At 35.7% G+C, this 20,094-nt stretch overlaps 1 protein-coding gene across 4 annotated transcripts in view; it reads left to right on the plus strand.

The window, feature by feature from the left end:
• DENND1A (DENN domain containing 1A) overlaps positions 1-20,094 on the plus strand; it is a 216,679-nt gene that overhangs the window by 52,757 nt on the left and 143,828 nt on the right. For all 4 annotated transcript variants that reach the window (XM_056352995.1, XM_056352992.1, XM_056352996.1 and 1 more), the window contains exons 4-5: positions 1,798-1,847; positions 7,631-7,750. In XM_056352995.1, coding sequence (XP_056208970.1) covers positions 1,798-1,847; positions 7,631-7,750 — 170 coding nt within the window. The remainder of the gene's footprint in view (positions 1-1,797; positions 1,848-7,630; positions 7,751-20,094) is intronic.

Consider the following 20,094-nt stretch of genomic DNA (forward strand, 5'->3'; position numbering starts at 1 on the left):
GTAGGCACCTTACTCTCCTGCAATTAATAATTTTGATTCTTTTAAAGTTCTGTGGGTTTTGCTGGGTTTTTTTAATTATTTTTTAACATTTTATACATTAAGATTTCAGTTGTGGATAAAGAATAACTGTGTAATAGTTAAAATTTGTCAAGATGTAGTTTTTGTGCACAAGCAATCGGAGCTGTTCAGCAGACAATCGATCCTTGTGGAGGTGAGCGAGATTCTGCACAAGGCTGAACTCAATCGCATTAATGAGGCCTTTACTATCAAGGCATTATTTTGTATCAAAATACTATTTCTGCAGAGTTTACACTGAAACCTGTATAGCTCCTTCCCGTTTCCTGCTGCAAATGAAAGGAGGATGCTTCTTTGCTTTACATGGCATTCTTCAATAGATCCTTTCTTGTTCTTTAAAAACAGGAGGTTGTTAAATAATCTATCAATAAACTGTCAAGAAGTCAAAGTTTCCGTATCTGTTTCTGCCTGAAATCTGAAGACCTTGCCACATTTTAGTTGTCAAGAAACCTCCAAAGAAGAGTCTATGAGCAGTTGAGCCTGAAACCATTGCTAAGAATGGGATGTGCTTATTTGAATTATGTAGGAGGAACATGTTCTTGCAAGGGAGTCAATATGTTTTCTGCTTCATTGAATAGGTTATTAGATTGATGTAGTTTATTTGTTGAATGATGGCATTGGTTTTAGAAATAAATGAAGTGAAAAGCATCAATTTAGTTATTGATGGTAATTTATTGCTATTGGTCAGAAAAGTGTTGAATTTACCAGAGGATTTGTTATTTAGTCAGGGTTATCTTGTTTCAGCCGAAAGCAGAAACATAGTTTACGTTTCAGGTCCTGAAATATTTAAGTGTGAAGGAGAATGAACAATGAATTGGCTGGTACTAAAGGTCTGCAAACTGGGTATAGCTTTATGGTGGATTGTGGATTATAGAATTCAAATTTTAAATATTATAGAACAATATAATGTAAATGAATTACTTCTGTCTGTGAATACAACTGTTTTGGGACTAACATGTTTCTGGCTTTGCCTCTTCAATGACTGTATTTGTTTCAAGTTATAAAGTTGAAAATTATTAATTTATTTGCTGATCATGTTTTCAGTTTTCATGTTCATGCTTTTTATTTTATATCATGCAAAGGCTAGGCTTAGAAGTTTCTCTGCGGTGGTGTTTTGCAACTTCTAGAAAATGGTTTGTAGGTTAAATGATGTGTATTAATTTTAATACTCTGAGTCTTTTAACACTCAGATTTTCTTTCTAATAGGAGTAGGCAATGTTAAACATTCCTGCTATGAGCTCTACTGGCTTTATCTTTTGTTACTTATCTTGCTGATGTTAGGAAGTATTCTCTAATCCCCCAGACCTCTGTTCCTAGGTAACAGTCAAAAGCTGTGCCAGCAGAAGTGGTCCTGCCAGGCCAAACCCATGTGGTTTGGTGTTATTCACTATGATCCATATGGTCAGGGTAGAGATTGTCCCTAGAGAGGTGTTAACACTCAACAACCCAACCTCCTCCTACTCTTCGGAGAATTGCTGGATGGCTCCTGCTGCCTGCCCATGTGTGAATCTTGATTAATTTTTCATTTTTAATGAAGTTTGATCATGTTTATTATTTCACATGATTGACTGCCTGGTACTCCTGCCATGTAATTGATAAAGCCCATATTTCTTCATCTGTCTCTTATTTCTTCAGGGCAAAGTTGTGAAATTGTGTGATGTGGTTAATATTAGATTTATTGGTCCCAATAGATGTATAAATTATCTCTTTTTCTCTCCACAGGAAGTTCTACAGACTTTGACCAAGTTTTGTTTCCCCTTCTATGTGGACAGGTAGTGTTAGCTTTTCAAACTTTACAAGAAAATAAGCTTGTCAATAAAACCACTGTAGAAAATAAAAACCATACCATTCGGAATGTTCTGTCTGCTTGACTGTGACTTAAAGCACCCAAGTGCAAATTATAGTCTTAGAATCACTTTTTCCTGGGGTTTTTATGGGCACCATCAAAAAAAAAAAAAAAAAAAAAGTTTTAAAAGTTTGAGCTGTTCAGTGGCAGCAGTAAGAGTGCGTTTTGTTTTACTTCTACGTAATGCTTGGATGTGAAAATGCCTGGGTAGTAATTATCAAATATGCATATTAGTATCAAAGCTTTGTGTGTATGTATCTTATTTCTTAATTGCCAAAATTTGGACAGAACAATGAATTAAGTGCTTTACATTTAAAGGTCTCTTGATCTTGCTGGAATGCTGGTGCTTTACTTGGTGGCTACTTAATGTAGCCTCTAATTTTGAGTGAAAAAAAATGGTTAAGTTACAGTGGACTTGACAGGAACTGCAAATATTTAGTTCTTTTATTTAGAAAACTCCAGAACTTTCTTAGTTCTTTAATTTTGCTTTTACTGTGGATTATTTTCAATGGTTTAATGAAAAGAACAAGCATTGGAATTTTGAAAGGATGCACACTGCTCATATCATCTACAAGCATCATTTAATTGGTTAGAATCACTTGTCTTAGGTCAGCTAACACACTGAATGGTTTTTGAATGATTAAATTGATCTTAACTATGATTAAACTGCTAGGAATCTTTTTCACATTTCAGTGAAATCAGTGATAATTACAGTACAAATTGATTTTCTTTATAAGTCAACATCCATATCTAATACCACTTCTTGTTTGAGCCATTATTCAATTTTTTTAAACCCCCCCACCTCCCCCCATAGGCCAGCTTGTATTTCTTAGATATCTTGAAATATTTTTCACTGGTTTCTGTGAATGGAGATGAAATCTCACCACACTTCTCTGGAGACAGAAGTCTACATATTGAAACCACTGCTACACTTTGTCCTTCGATGTAGTCATCTGGGGTTGGAGGAAGCTGAAAGCTTGGCTGGATCATGCAGACGGTATGTGCTTTCAACCCTCCAGGTGGTTCCTGCAGATCAGGGTTGAGAGCCATTGGTGAGGCACTGCTGGAGACAGCTATTATTACCAGTGCCTCTGCTGTATCTGATTTGTACATAAAAGGAGAATTTGAATATCCTGGGCTGTCAACATGAGCTACTAACCAGCACTTGTTGACTTCGATGACCTTTAAAAGCCACAAATACTTATAATTTGGAAGCACTTTTTGCTGTTTATCTTTTTCCTTTCCTAAAGGGAGGGAACAGTACTTACAAAATAAGTACTTATATGTATTTTTCTCATGTATGTGTTTCTGCTAGAAATATTTGTGTTCACTATGTGTAGGTTTATTGTACCTAGGGGTTTTGTTTGTTTTGCTGTTGGTTTGTTGGGTTTTTTTTGTTTTCCTCAGCAATATAACATTCTGAAAGATAAGAACGCTGAAAACCCATATGGGGTGCAAATGAGAACATAATGAAAAGTGATTCCCATTTCTGGATTCTCTTGTTTGAGTATCACAGACTGTCACTGAAAAGACATAAGCCAACAGTTTTGAACATAAAGCAGAGATTGTAACCCATAGTACACTTAATAATTTAAAATAAAGAATGAACTTTGATTACTCTGGAAGGTAGATGACATCCCAAGTGAAGGATATGGTGGCTGAAAGAGATGTGTGTGCTACTTCTCTTCTTGATGTAAAAATACGCACACACACCACCACCCCCACACCCCCCGCCACGAATAGGTGTGTGCACAGGTATAGATAGAAATAAATACTTGTAGTCCTCTGTGATGTAAATTAGCTTTGAACTGTGTGTGAGAATTCACCTGCCAGTTAGAGCAAGAAGGTAAACAGCCTTATATCACTGGATGCAAATTAATGTGACCATGATAAAGAGAAGAATACAGGGCATCTTAAGTGCAAAATGTTCTTCATCTTTTAGCTACTTCCAAAATTAGAAGTGATCGAATACCTGTTTCTAGAGGCTGTTCCTGGAACTCAACAAGCAATGAATTTACACTAGTTGGTCTTTTTCTTTCCCTATTTACCGTTAACCAGCTACTCTGTGTGTGTGTATATATATATGTATTTTAAATAAAGTTATTTAAAGTAGTGAGCAGGTATCCCCATAATGAAATTACTATAGACAGTGCTTGAATATTCCCCTCAGTCTTCTCAGTAAACGATTTTTCTACTTTGAGTTGAAAAATTGCTTCTAGAAGAAATCTGTCTTCAGTTATACGTCAGAAAGGTCCTTACAGTCATGTTTGAGTTGACTCACTCTCTAGTGGGATTTTATCCCTCTGTATGTGCCTGAGAAGTGGTGTGTTGGATCAGATCTCCAGTTACTGTAATTCTTAGTCTTCAGGGTGTTACTTTTTTTAATATTTTGTTCATTCTGAACAAAAAGACAGAGAAACACTGAAGTGGTTTCAGTAAAGGCCTTCCAAATACTTAAGTGCTATTCCCCATTAACTAGATTGCCTTGTTGTTAACCATGACAGTTTTAGTATTAGAATCTCTCTGCAATGTTGAGAGGTCTTTAAAATTACTGTTCTTAGTATAACAGTGAAGATACTGGCTCATTGTTGAAATGACTTAAGAACATGGGATAATACCTTCTGTTGGAATAATACTCAGTGTAGGATATCTCTTCATGTTCTGTGGAAAAACAATCAGTAGGAATTACAATGAAAAGATACTGATAGAAATGATCAGAAATGCAAAGTCGCTAAAGAGTAGATGCTACTTTTCTTTTCACCAGCTCAAAGCCCAGAGTAGCATTGCCAGTCATAGAACTTCAGTTTTCAACTCCTGCTAGAGTCATGTCCCCGGTTTATATATACTCTGTGTGAGGACTTTTACTTGGGGAAATTTAATTTATATAACTATATTCAGTGTTATTCCACTGAAAAGCTGGCACAATACTGCAAATCTTTTTAATGGTAGAAGTGGGCTCAATGGTACTTGAGTCTTGCTTTGCTGACTTTGATGTTAAACAGTGGTATTTCTTTAACAAGTGCTGAGAAAGGATGTAAATCTTCACCTATGTATGTGTCTCCATTAAGGCTGCATGTTTCATAAAGCAGATGGCAAAAGTTGTGAATACTGTTGGCCTCTGCCAGATCAGCTTCAGATGATGATAGGACAGTAAGATTTTGAGGCAAATAAAAATCTTCTGCATATCTGAATGTGCTGAAGGTTTTGGCACTCATTGACACAGGTTCTTAATTCTTTCTATATTGATTCTTTTTATATATATTGTTGCTAGTGGTCAAAAATCACCAGGGTCTAGTTTGCTCCTTCCTTTAGGCAGCGGATTGTGAGTTTTCTACTCTTAGGGTTGCAGGATCAAGGATTTTTAAGAAATCACTCTTCCTCTCTTCCCTTCTCTCCAGCCCTAACTTCTGTCTGTCCATTTAGAGATGAGATTATGGTGCTTCCACCCCATTAGGCTCTAAACAGACCTTCTTCCCATTTGAAAATAGAGCTATGACTTTTAAGTAAAGATTAAGAAAAACACTTTTTATGTTGGGAAGTTTATCCTTCCACATGAAGACCTGACAACATACCAGATATATCTAGTTTCTGCAGATCACATAAATGCAAGAATCTTTAGGTTTAATTTGGAGGAACTTACCAACTTGTCACAACTGTTTAACAAACAAGCTTCTCCCTGCTTCAAATGAAGCATGTTTTTTGCCTTCCCCTCCTGCCCCTTCCATAATGTTGTCAGCTAGAATGCTCTTTCTCACAAACGCTCTGCTCTCAACTTTGTTAAAATTAAGTATATAATCCACTTTTTAAACACCATACTAAAATCACCATAGTAACATTACACCCAAGCTTTACAGATAAAACGCAACATCAGTAAGGGTTTTTTTGGTGTCCCCTAGCAGCTCAGTATGGTGTGTGGAAATGGTTGCTCTCTTGACGTGTAGATTTCAGTAGGATGATAGTACTTACACTGTCTGATTCTCAGACTACTGAAATGCTTTTAAATATCTGTTGTCTTGTTCATCTGTGAATTTGGAGCACTTTTCCGTCATCATCACTGCATGGTATTCCTTCCCTGTTTGGAATCCACTGAAGGATTCTTATTTCTAAGCTGGACAGTGACATCTTTCTGATCTGGATCAAACTTCTATTTCCTAAAAGTTTTTTTTTCTCTAGGCACTGAGTGTATAATCTCCCACATAATTGTCTTTTGCATTGTGTACGGCATTGCAGAAGAGAATATTTGCTTGCTTTTAAGGCTTGTGACTGTTAGCTAAATGACCTTGAATGTCATGGATTTTGTTGTTGCTGTTGGTAGGACTGACTTGTAAAGATGCACGTGTAAATGCTACTCAGTTTTCTCCGTTCTCAGTAAACCTCAAATAAACTAGAACATAACCTGAAACAAGAGTTCATCTCATATCATTATGAGGTCTCAAATAGATCTGAAATTGGATGAAAAGTCCTCTAATAATTACACTAGTCCCAGATGCACCACTAAATGCCAAAATTTCTGTTAAGCAGTAAAACTAAGTCTCTACAGACAGAGAGGTGAATTGGACTTGGTTTATGTGGAATCTACCATCGTGGTACATAAGCATTTGATTAACTTCAGACTAATGTTGTAATATCTCAAGAATGTCTTTCATTTTGTTAATAAATACCATTCAGAAAGTGCCGTGCTTTAAATGTAAAGCATCTTATTTTGATCTTATTTTACTGTTTTGAACGTTACCTATCAGTGGTAAAATATGGATGTGAATTATAGTATTTTTAAAGACATGAATTTTTAAATGTTTGGGTTTTTATTTATTTTCATTTCTTTATTTGGGTAGCGTTTGTGTTTCTGTTTTGGTAGTGATGGGTGTTGGTTGTGGTTTTTTGTTTTGTTTTTCACAACTGTGTTTTTCCAATTTGGGCAAATTTTCCTATAGTGGTACCTTTCACTGTGGTGTGGGTGGGAGCCAACATCTAAGAACATTATTAGTTCACTTGAGGTATTCTTGAAGACCTGTTAAGATCTAATGGATGAGGAAACGACTCATAATTTTGAAAGATCATATAAAAGTCCTATAAAATTATTTTTGTAGTCATGGCTGGCTTTAGCACAGTGTACTTTTGATTCTGGTTTATCTTTTCTTCTTTTGCACACCATGCTAGTCTTTCTTTTAACTGGTTACCTAGCCACTAGAGTAAAGGAGAGTCACCTGGCATGGTTCCAGTTGCTGAACGTTTTGGAATGGGTTATCTGGCGTACATGCAAAATTGGTAGATGGATAATAAAGCTTCTATAAGTCAATATCCAAGTGCTGAAGAAGCTTAGAATGTTATTAAACATTGTCTTGCTCTTGGAGTAAACAAATTAGTAAATGAAGAGTAATAAATATTTTGGGTCATATGAGAGAACTTGGATTTAGCTTGTACAGTGTGTACTACGTTGAAGATGGTTGGTACTCATAACCATTTTCATTTAAAGATAAACACATTTTTAGTGTCTTCCCACACTTATGACATGGGAAGAAAAAAACCCAAAACCCACTCCTTCCTCACCAAGCAACTAGCATGTTGAAGTTTCAAGAGAGTGTGTACTCTTAATTTCTCAAAAGAACTCTGCTGAAAGAGGAAATGTTATAGGTTCAATGACTTAGACTAGATACTTCTGACACAGAGTTAGTTCAGCATTAATTTTTTCCTCTTACTCTTTATTTTCAGCCATGCAGTTAACCAAGTTGGGCAGAACTTTACATTTGTGCTTACAGACATTGACAGCAAACAGAGGTTTGGATTCTGTCGCTTATCTTCTGGGGCCAAGAGCTGCTTCTGTATCTTAAGGTAGGTCTGTGGTTTGGCTTTTGGCTGACTCTAGGAAACAGTGTTTGACTTTGCTGTGTTACACTGCAATTATAATTTCCAGCTGTTCAAAATTATTTTCCTATCTGGTCCTCAAAGTCACTGCTCTTCTGCAGAAGTGATGCAAAATATCTTGCACTTTGAGTTCCTCTGTAGATAACTGTGTTTGTTTGTAGTCAATGTTCTTGAGTTAAGTGTAGAAAAAAAAATATCTCTTTGCAGTAATTTGATATGACATAGCATGATGGCAGCTGTTATCCTTAGCTGTCACAACTGATCTTGTTAAGACATTTCGTGGACATTTGTATATGCAAGTTTTATTAACAAAGCATCTGTTGGTAACTGAGAGAATGTCACTGATGCTCTCCACATCCTAAAAGTTTGTATGTATGAGCTTTACCCTCTCTCTTTGAGGATTTTGTGAAGTTTGTCATAATAAAGACTGTTAGTGGAAATTGGGAACAATGCATTTCGCATGAAATGGGAAAAGAGGCTCTATCAGAGTAATTTTTGACGACCTCCCACAGACAGGTATGAATACAGTCTGTAATTTTCTATCCACATTTGCTGCAAGAAATTACGCAAGTAAAATCAGTTTCAGTATCTACCCATATATTAGTTCCATTAAGAACTACTATGGATTAAAGATTTCCCTCTGACATTCTGGCCTGTCTTGTTTTAAACAAATTTAAAGAGTGGTCTGACTTCTGCTTTCTGCTTTTTGCATGTTTATGAGAAATTGGAAGTATTAGAGCAATGGCCCAGGTAAAGATAGCTTAGAGTTAACTGTGTGGATCGCCAGCTAGGTGACTGAAGAATCGTTTGAGCAATCACAAATGAGGACAATTTCCTTTATGAGCAATTGTAGACCTCTGTCTCAGTCGTGTCTGGTTTGCTTTTCAGTTGAGAAAATCCATTGTAAGAACAAGAAGAACTTGTCCTCATCCTACGAGTACTGCATGTTGCATGTGACAGAATGTGAGCTTCTGTATAGATGTTATTGAATATGACCCCTCTGGAGAATTTCAGGGGTGATGTTGCAAAAACCAAGAGCTTCTCATTTCATTGGGTTGCATACAGCAATGCCATGGAATAGATTTTTGGATTGATGTATATATTTAAAATGAACATCTGTGGCATTTGTGCTGGCACTAGACTGGTGAAGATACTAAATGTTTGTTGTGTTGTACTTGCAGCTTTATACTGATGGCAGTGATCTGCTAACTAGGTCTTCACTGAAGCTTAATATTTGGGGGAAATTATTGTGAAATCTACCAAAGTTACTAGTTAATTGTGTGGGAGGCAGGCTGACAGGTGTTTTCTCAGTATCTTCCTTCTTTCTATTCTCTACTAGACATTTTGACTATTATTAGCTGTGGCAACCCAGCAATATGGAACCTATACTGAAGACAGGGAGGTATGTCCCTAGCTCTTTCCCTATGGCTGCTGCTCTGTATAGTTGGGATGCTGATTCGCTCTCATGTGGAAAGTGTCTGGGTACATAAGGTAACTTTTCCTGACTAATGACAAATCAAAGGAGAAGCACAGTTTAGAAAGAAAATCTGAATGAGGAGTAGTATGAGTCCCTCCTTGATCTCTCCTGGATAAGAGTGCTTTGCTGTCAGCTCCCTTATGTTGAGTGAATGCCAAGGAGAAATGGAGGAGTTATGTTGTAGTTAAATGCCTTCTGCTTCAACTCATAACCAAAAAAAAAAGGGAAAGAGGAAAAAAAAAGTTATAGCAGTGGATGAATTGGGAATTTTAGCTTTATTCCTACTCCTTTCTCCTATGAACTAATGAGAAAAGGCAAGTTCATCATTAATGCAAGTGAATGTAAGTTCTAGAGGATAATAAAGAATGTAAATCAGCATGACACAGATGGACTCGCTCTATTCCCAGGACTGCAGCACCCACTGTTGATGTGAAACTTTTCAGTGTCCTTTATGAATTAAAGGATGCTGCATAGTAAATGGATGGGTGGAAATATGCTGGAGAATGTGAGAATGATACAAAAAAGCAAGTGGGGATGAAAAGAAGATTTATTTGTTTTTAAATTGCAGGTTGGATGGCAGCAATCTTCAAGTATTCCTTGCTGTGTTCAGCAACAGTTTACGAATTAAGTGGTATTGTTTATTGTTGGAGATGATACTCACATGTTTATCAGTGAGAGATTTTATGGGTCTGGCTATGGTAAAACGATTTGGAGGTGGGAAATCATCACGTTTGGTTATTGAAGAGGAACAGGAAAAAAAAGGAAATTCTTTTCACTCAACCAGTGCTTTAAAAACTTTCTGTAGAAGTCTGGAAGTGAAGTTTAAAGCTGAGAATATACTTAGAAGGCCAGAAGTCAAGGTCTGGACTGTGAGTTTTGAGGTGACCTTGAGACTTTTTCATGTGGGTACAAAGTATAATAAGGTGCTACTTGGAGCTGAAGAGCATTAAAGTTATCCACATGGATGTAGTGCCTGTGGCGAGCAGAAAGGCAATTCCCTTCTACCAAGGAACTGTTTTGGCTGTTGTAACCAGTATTGTTTAGAAATCTGCTTTCGAGATAGTTTTCATAGTTTTGTTCCTGCTGTGGTTAGCATCACACAGATTTATGGAAATCTTTGATTAAGTTTATAAACTGCATCTTCTAGGTGTTCTGTGGTTTTATTCATTTTTTTTTTTTTTTTTTTTTTAATGTAGGACCACTGAGTCTGTTTTATTCAGTTTCCTTTTTTCTTCACTGGGTTTCTAGCTAATCATGAACCTACAATGATCAAATAGTGTATGTAGCAGGAGGTGTGGAGTGCTCTGTAGCGTGGATGGCTATTTGCTGTGTTTCTGACAGCAGAGGGCGGACAAAAGCACAGAACAAGTGTCGCAGATGGTCTGGTGGGGTTTTTTGAGGTTCTAAGCAGTGAAGTGAATGAAAAAAGCCCCACAAACTCATCAGTATCTTCTGGGTGACTTGGAATTCTGGACTATCTTTTTCAATGCAATATATTACAAAACTTAAAATACACTTTTAAATTATTTTGTTTTCCAAAGGATGAATGCACTGTAAGTTGAGAGCTAATGTCTAAGTCTAAATTCTGAGTTCTAATTCGGTAATTTTAAAAGCATAGAAAAATTTCCACGCCCAAAGATTTTTTTCTAAGTCTCTATTTCAGGACTTCAGGACTTTGGCTGAAATGAAATAAATCCTATTAGATATGTGTTAAGAAGCAGATTTTTTTTTTATTATTATTTCTTTCTTTGCTTGTTTTTTTCTAGATGTTTCCTTAATCTGACTTCACATCAGATTTGGTGTGGGTTTTTAAGGGTGAACAGCGTATAGATGGTTCTGAATTTAGTGAAGATCTGTAGTCTTTTATTTAAAAAAAAAAAAAGAAAAAACGGAAAAAAGAAAAGGGAAAAAAAAAAAAAAAAAAGAAAAGGTGTGGAAACATTCCCAAACTGCTGTTGCTTATTTTTCTGAGACATCTTCTTAGACTCCTTCATCAGGCATGTCCCCTAGTTTTGTTCTGGAATTTGTGTACCTTTTGTTTCTTGTCTTTTCTAAGTGTTCTATGTTTGTACAGAGGTAATGTTCCTTCATTAGGGCAGAAGAGCCTGGAAGGTGTCAGAGAGGCTCAGAATTTGTTCTTGATTACTATTTCCTGCTAATTGCAGTGTACTGAAAGATAATGTAAACATACTGATCTACTGATATGATCTCAGTGATCAAAAGTAACAGTATATATTTATCTTTCTGCTTTTGTGGATTCTTAAAGCATATAGATGCTTTCTGATTCTTAAGAATTCTGCATACTAAGGCTCTTAATTTTCATACCACAATGTTTTAATATTAGATTTCCTTAATAGCTTATTCATTTTTTTCAAATTTTTAGCAACTGTAGCTGTAAGAAATTCTCCAGAAGTGGGTTTGTTGCTTACATTTATGGACACTTGTTCATTGGCTCCGTTGTACTTGCCTCTTTGGCTAACTCCTGTGCCTCTTAAGAGTTCTAGATCACAGGCTTTGATGAATCTCAGCATCCTTTTGATGGGAAAGCAATACGTAAACCAATTTGTATTGGTATCAGTAAGTGTACTGTAAAGAGTATTTTATTTTACAATCTGGTTTCTCAAAGCTTAAGTGGACAAACACTTTTGTATGTGTTCTGCCCATAGGGGGACGGAGTTAAAAACCTCATAGCTGAAATTACTGTAAGCATGCTACTTCCACTTGTACTCTTTCTAATGGTCTGAAGATGGGTGAAGAAAATGATGATACAGGAAATAAAACTATGAAGAGACTGCTGAACATACAAAATTCTAAATTCTACCAAGGCATTGTAACATGAAATTCCTTTTTTTCTTTCTTTCTCCCTTCAAAGAAAGATGCCAAGTTTTTGTATGAAGACATTATTCAAAAGTGTATATCAGTTTTCATTGTGGCTGGATTTTTTGTCCTGAGTTTTGTAGAATCTGACTCCTGACAACTTTGTCTTTCTGTGCATCATGAAGGAAGAAAAAGTTCTCCTATAGGAATGTAAAAAATGTCATTAACTCAGTCCGAATATGTTTTTATTGCAGAATGATTATTTAATAAAACTAACAAGTTTAATTTTTAAAAATATTTTTATCTTTTATTTTCTGAAATATTTCCAGAATCCAGTGTAAGGATCCAGTTACTGATGCTTGAAAAATTCTTCAGGTTATAAGCAGATAAGATCCAGTCATGTCTTCAAATGTCTATTTCATATTCTGACTATCTGAACTTTAATAAGTTACATGTTTATGAAACACACTGCTTTTACATATAAAATAATGGCAATGTTGAATGTATGGTAACCTATTTATATGTATGAACTGGTTTAAATGTGTAACTCAGTGTAATGATTTCAGGTTATGTAACATAATAAAATGGTGACCTGAATACCTCTATTTTTTATTCAATAGTTAAAAAAAATCACAGGCACTTTCACTGAGTTGACCCTAGTATTAAATGTGTACTTTTCTTACAGCAATGTATATTTATATTTCAGTTTAAAAAATAATTTTAGGGGCTCAACTGAGAATTTTTTGTATCTATTTAACTGAACTTTTGTACTAAGTAGGTATAAGGTCAAGTATAATAATTGTGCTCTTCAAAACCTGCCAAATGGTTTTGAAGTAACATTCTTGGCTTCATAGTCCCTTACTTTTGAGTAAAAATTCTGAGGCCAGTAATGTGAAAAACAGAATGATAAAAGTTCTGAAATAAAAATGTGTTCAAACAAACAAACTAAAACCGAAAAACCCAACAACACAAAATACCCCCAAACCCCCAGCACTTCTACAGTATAATATAGCAATCCTAATAAAACTGTTTTTAAAATTTTAAGAAAATTAGCTGCTAGTGTAAAACACCACTTTCTTAATCTTGTCTGGATTATTGGTGTGTGATAGAATATTAAAATCTATAATTTGTTTTATATACGATTCTTTTTTCCAGATATTATAAAAACAGCTTTGGGAGACGTTAGGTAAATGCTGCCAGACCACACACAATGGTGTATCCCTTGGAGGCTGCCTATATGCTGTTTTTTCCCTTCCTGTCAAAATGGGTAGCAGCAATAATAGTAAAAACTTTCAGGGACAAGGACCTGATCGCTGGTACATGAATGAGACAGTGGGTACTGCTTTGACAGCCCTAGAGGTGTGTGGTACTGGATAGGCTGTGGTGCCCTGAAGGCCCTGAGATTTATGCATACTTTGTCAGTTGAAGTAATTAGACTTGGTGGACAAGCACTCTCATTCCTGTAACCCTGTAATAGGTATCTTGCATTTTTTTTTAAAAAATATTAACTGTTCTGCTTTATCTGTTGAACTGTGAGTTATAGGACCTATTGCCAACTGCTTGAAGGAGCAGTAATAAGTCAAAGGTTTTTGTGTTGCTCCAAGTTTTGTTAAAGTTAAAAAAACCCAAACAAACAAAAACAACAAAGAAAAAACCCCAAAAAACCCTCCCCAAATCCCCAAAACCACCTTTATATGGTTTTGCTTTGGTTCACAAACTTACTGGGCAAAGTTACTGATTTAAGAAGGTGCTATAACCATGTGCAACTCTGATTTCAATTTTACTTAATTTGAAGTTTTCAGTGGGTATTCAGCTTTTGTACCCAAAATGAAAATCATTCTTCTGAAGTGAAATGCAGAAACATTTGTGTGGAAATCCCTGTTGGCCAAAATAGCTAAGCTCTGCACCACTCTTTTTCTAAGATAAAAAGAAATGAATCTATAATAGTTTGTGACAGATGGCAGAAAATGTAACTAACTGAATGTGATTCTGTATGGAGTTATTTGAGGTTTTTGGTGTGATTTGTTGTGAGTTCCTCTCCTCCCCCCTTTCCTTTCCTTTGATTGCAGTCTTTGTCCATTTATTCTTAGGATAGAATAAGATTTCTGAGCAGGGGCCTCTCTTGTGGTGCAAAGTGAGAATTGTTTTTAATTGAGCAGAAACATGTGGAAGGATCAGGAATATCTCAAGGGATTACAGAAAAATTCCAAATTTGTACTACTTACAGCTTGTGTTTAGAGCAGGGTCTGCTGGGAATAAATGTTAGTTAGTGTGACCTGTGACCTTAAAAACTGTTGACATGGATTTCAGCCAGAAACTAGCCACAGAACTCCTTTGTTAAGCTCATTCATAGCTCCTTGAAAACTCTAGTCAGTGAAAGTTGCCAGCTCAAATCTAAGGAAAGCAGAGCCCTTTTTTTTCTTTTTTTTTTTTTCTTTTTTTTTTCTTTTTCTTTTTTTTTTTTTTTTCCCATGCTTTGGAAACAGTGGACGCCCCTTAACCAGCAAGACTTCTTTAATAGGACTGCATCGCCTAAACTTGATTGGAATTGACAGCTTCCTGGCTCAGGCTTGCCAACTGGCAGGGTATTGATGCATAGGGGACAAACGGCTTTAAGGGCCTGTATACCACTGTTTGTGTATGTGCCTCCAAAATGTAACACACTTCTGTTGTGATACCTTCTAATGTAAAGAAAAAAATCCCAAGCCTTGAACACTGTGTTTAGTTCCACAAAACTTTCAGTTATTTTGGAGGAGGAATTTGAGTATTTGTTGTGGGTTTTGTTTTAAAATGACTATCCTGTTGTCTTTTACAATTTTCCCTTTTCACTGATTTGGCCAAAAGCCACAGAAAAGTATTTACACTTAGGGGGGAGAGCAGGAATAAATCTTGATTTTAGAATTTTGACAGTGGTGTTGTGGTTTTTTTTCAAATGCGGGCATATTGTACTTAAAAATCTGATTATTCCAATATATAAGGGTTACATTTACAAAACCTCCTTCTTAGGCACTCACTTCTTTAGGAATTTGTCCCCTTAATGGATTTTGTTTTTCTGATTCTCTAGCTGATTCTAATGGTAGGATTCATTATTTGACCTGCGTGAAAGCTCACCTGACTTACTAAATTTTACTTTTGAAGTAAGATGTACTATCACACCAGTAAGTGATGTTGCTACTATGTATATCTGGTGATAACAATAGATACAAAATATGATACGGGAAGGAAAATACAAATCTTGGTTAATTTTAAGATTAAAAGATGTATGTAAAACAAAGTAATCTTCATGAAAACTCATTGAGCAGATACATGGTAAACTGAGATAAGATATCCTTAATTGATTTACAGTGAAATTTTATGCTGTTTCTCAAGCGTAGGGTAAAGTCTCACTGATTCAATATCCTTTGAACAACCGACACTGTTAAAACACACAAATTTTACAGTTTTGATTCAGTTATTTCTTAAAGGCTTAATTTTGTAAAAGTGCACAATATGTAAGGCTGATGTATATATTTTTTTTTAGTGTCTTCCGTGGGATTTTTTTTAAAGAAAATGGCAGATGCAAAAGTGAATCAACCTCATTTTTTCCAAGGACAATGCAACATTAACTGATAATGACTATTGTTTTCTAGGGATGGAGAGGAAGGGTGGTGGCAGAAGAAACTGGAAGCTGCTTCCCCCGTGTAGCCATCCTCTTCCACTGAAGGCATAAGATTCCTGCCCTTTTCTTAGTCGTTATCATCCTCTTTGAATTCTTGCTGGTTCTTGTAGCCTCAGAGAGCTGCACTTCCTACTGAACTCATTCCTGATTAGCTGAAGTAATTTGAGTTTTACCGAATTCCACCCACGTGTCCAGAGCTGACTTTGCTGCCTTCCTGCTTATGCCACAGAGCATCTTGTTCATGTTAGTGAGGCAAGTTGGAGTAATTCAGCTCAACAAAGCTTGATCCTATAGAAATTCTTTAATAGCCTCTGGAAATTATTAAATGCTTCAATTAGAAAGATTGATATATTTTTTTGTTGTTGGTCTAAAATGTTCCATAGCTGTTGTTTGTGAAGAAGTATTTGCAGATGAATCAGGAAGTACATCCCATTCTCACTTTATCCGGATGAAAGTTTGGAACATTAAAAAAGTGCAGATTTGTAATGCATGCTTTGAACTAGTGTTAATAGGAATTTTCTTTTGTGGAGTATAAAGACTTTCACTTTAATGACAATTTAATATATTTAGTAGTAGTCTGATATATGGGAAGGCTGAGACATAGAATTCTTTTTGTTAACTAGAAATTCTTACCTGATTTACCGTTTCTTCATGCATTGTGTTTTTCCTTTGCATAATGAAAGTAAATTAAGAGGAAAACTATTTTGTGCCTGGTAAAAAAAGTAGTTAGACTACTCCTTTTCTTTTTTTTAATTTACTATGTAGTAACCACCCTTCCACACCCCACACACCCCCATCTGGCTTCATGCTTCTTTGAGAAATATGTAATTAGAAGTATTGTTTAAGGTTTTGCTGTTTTCCCACTTGTGGGTCATACGTGGGTGGGTTTTCTTGTTTGGTTTTTTTTTTGGTTTATGGTTTGGGTTTTTGTTTTTGTGGGGTTTGTTTGTCCGTTTGCTGTTCACAGGTGTTGATTTCAAGAAGAGCAATTACTGGTTTTGGGTGTTTGGTGTCATGTCCCTCCCCAGTCTTACCATTGATACATGTACGCAACTCAAAATTTAATTTTAATATCTTGGGGTGATTTGGAAGATGGAGAAGGGAATTAGTGCAGAGAACAACATGGTACCAGGACTGCTGGGTTCTGTAGCCAGTTTTCATTTGTGACAGCTGTAATGAGTGTGCAGTCTCATGACCGTTACCCTAAGTACTTTTGTTCTGGCAAGCTGAGTAAAATAGATTTTGGGTGCTTTTTCTTGTTAAGGTTAGGTTACAGTTAGTTCATCGTGGCCTGTGTGAGGTTAGTGCTTTTATCCATTTATGTCATATTAATTACTGTTTACAAAAAGTTTACATATAATCCATGTTTTTGAAAGGAGAGGAAGAGAACTGATAATGAAACTAGGCTTGCCTGCAACAGAGTAAGAATTTATTTGCTAGTTTAAAGTGCAATTACAAGTCTAGGCTGCAAGCAATGCCTGTACATAACCCCAGAGCAGAGATAGCCTTTAAAAAACCAAACAAAACACTCCCGTCCATCTCTCTTTAACTTGATTTCTTCCCTTCTAATTTTTGCTGTTAGGCTTCTGTGTGGACAGAGAATTACTGTCTTAATTAAATAAGAAAAAAGTCCAGACTTTTATTTTATGATAATATACTGTAGTCATTTGTTGAACAAAATGGTAGTAAGCAAAATCAATGTTTTGCTTCCATATGTATCTATACGATCCTTTCAGGCCTTCCAAAAAGATGTATGGTAATGGTTGGAAATGATATGGAACGCTTTTAGGACAGTCTGTTTGGGCCTTGTGATGTATCGACCCTTGAATACCTGTACTAAGAACTCTTTGGAGATGAAAGAAAATAGCAAGCTCGTTCTGTTAGACACTGGCAAAGGCCATAAAAAATAAATGTATAAATCATGAGAAATTGGATCTTCCTGATTCAACAGTACAACAAAATTATACCTAATAAAAATGTTGTTATTGAGCCTCCGTCTGCCAGCTTCCTAGATTTTTTTTTTAGCAGTGAATTCAAGGCATGCATTGAATATTAGAGTTGAAGATGCAGATGTTTCTCAGTTCCTTTGCATGGACCTTACAGAGAAAAGAAGAGAGGGCAGGAAAAACTTGTAGCTACAGTCTGACCTCCTTTCACAGAAATTCTAGTTTATTACAAGCTTTAACTGTAGCAAAATGGTTCAACTTCCTTTTCTGTGTATGACAGGAAATTGATCTAAAGTGGCTTAGAAAATGTGAGAACGCCATGAGTGGAGTATGCAGGGTTGGAAGGGGTCTCCTGTTGTTGCAGGCATTTTGCTTTAACTTGACATGTTTATAAAACAGTTTACATCTTAAAAGTTTAGGGTTTTTACCCCTGCTGATTTGCTTAAACAGGCACTGGCTTTTATTTTCAGTTACTTGTCAGAATATATATGGAAAAGTGATGAACCTAGTGAAAAGAGAGCTTGACATCAATTAAATTTAGCTATCTGTTCTGTGTTTCTGATTTCTGATACACTGTTTCCAGTATAGTTTTTCCAAACTTCCTGTGTTTTTTCTTTATTGTCCTTACAAGTTTTACAAGATAGAGATGATCTGTTTAAGAATACTGTTCCAGGAAAAGGAGGAATAAAATTTTGTATTACATCTTCTCATTTGTTGTCTTCCATTTTCATCACGGCCATTAAACTTTTTTTAGATGCTAGAAACTTATTTCAGAAAGCCTGTACGACTGTCTCAGTAGCTTATCTTGCTCAAGTATTTTAAAATAAATTTTGAAATGTCTCTCAGCTTATCTTAGCTTTATAAAACTACTATTATCTGCAACGCTGAATAAAATACACGTATTAAAATAGTCTTAAAAAACAAAAAGTATGCAATAATGCATTTTTTCTGTCCCGTCATTAAAAAGCTTCTATTGAAGCTTATTCCTAGTTTTTCTTGGTCCTGTTATTTATCGTGAATGAGCACAAACATTATTAATCACGTATATGTTGTGCATATGTATTTCATAAGAATGTGCATTCATCTGTGTGTACATGTGCAAGAATATGAGGTTTTTGCATATTTTCATATGTAAATGACTGTCTAAAGAGCAGTCAAACCAAGACAAGTCTTAAAGAATCCAGTTGATTCTACATGAAGCTTGCGTTTTCTATTTTATTGATATGTGAGAAGTGTGTATAGTGTTCCTTCTTCATTTTTTTTCTTTGTAATGGTATGCAACATCATAGTTGCAGCAATAGAAATGCATTTTTATGTTTTGAGTTTTAACCAACATTGAAAGGAGTCGATTCCACTGAACTCATAAAAAATGAATTCTTATTTTCAACTAGATGTAGTTGATAAATAACAAGTCAATAGGGAATATATTAAATGACACTGAGTGAAAAGCTTTGGAGTTTTCATTGTGGTGTTGGTAGGTCTGTTAAAAACTCTGCTAGCTGAACTTGAAGTTTTAAAGGATGGTTGAATTGGTTTGAATATTTTTGTTGAAACTTAAATACTGTAGAACCTTGCATCTAAAAATCACAGGCACAAAAATGGCAGGCTTGATGGATGGCTCAGCAGAAATGGACAGGGCTGGAGTAAGGTTTCATTTTGTTGGGTATTGTCGTTCTTAAATACACTACAGCATGCTTACTGTGTTAAATTGTTTTTCTAATTCATCATAGTAGCAAAATAAATCCATCATAAAAAGGTACTTTTTTCTTTTTCTGGTGTTTTTTACCTTATTTGTTTCACTTTCGTGTACATTTGCAAAATGTTACCAATTTGTGCTGCAAATTCTTGCAAATTACCTGGTGTTGTCAATATAGATTGATTAGAATTTGAATACTAAATGTAATAGGAAGAAGATTTAGAAAAGACAAAAAATGTGTCAAGTTCTGAACTCTGGATTGTTCTGTAATGACAAATGCTGTGAAAGAGGGAAAAGTCTTTCCAGGTGATGGAAGGGCACTGGTTACATTGCTTTTAAATGAATTGAGATTCTTGGCTTTTTTTCTGCCTTGCCATGCACACCTTCGTTCTGGTTTTCTGTTCACTGGTGACACATGCCTTATGGTTGGAGTAGGGCATGTGAAGCCTTTGCTGCAGATGCTTTATTGTATGTGAACAGCTGGTGATGTTTGAAAAGAAGTTCCTTCTGTTTCTATCAATTTTTCTCTTATCATCCACTAAAAAACAGAAATTATTTATGTCCACCTATCAAGTTTGAGGTTGTACCGTGATTGCAAAAAGAAAAATAAATCCTGCTGTTATAATGAACCTAGTGTTACAAAATGTTAGCTCCAACCAGTCTGCTCCTCCCCCTGACCCCCAATTGCTGATAACATGCTTAAGGAAAACCAGTTAA

The sequence above is a fragment of the Falco biarmicus genome, chromosome 9 (genome assembly GCF_023638135.1).
Source record: "Falco biarmicus isolate bFalBia1 chromosome 9, bFalBia1.pri, whole genome shotgun sequence".
Lineage (NCBI taxonomy): Eukaryota > Metazoa > Chordata > Aves > Falconiformes > Falconidae > Falco > Falco biarmicus.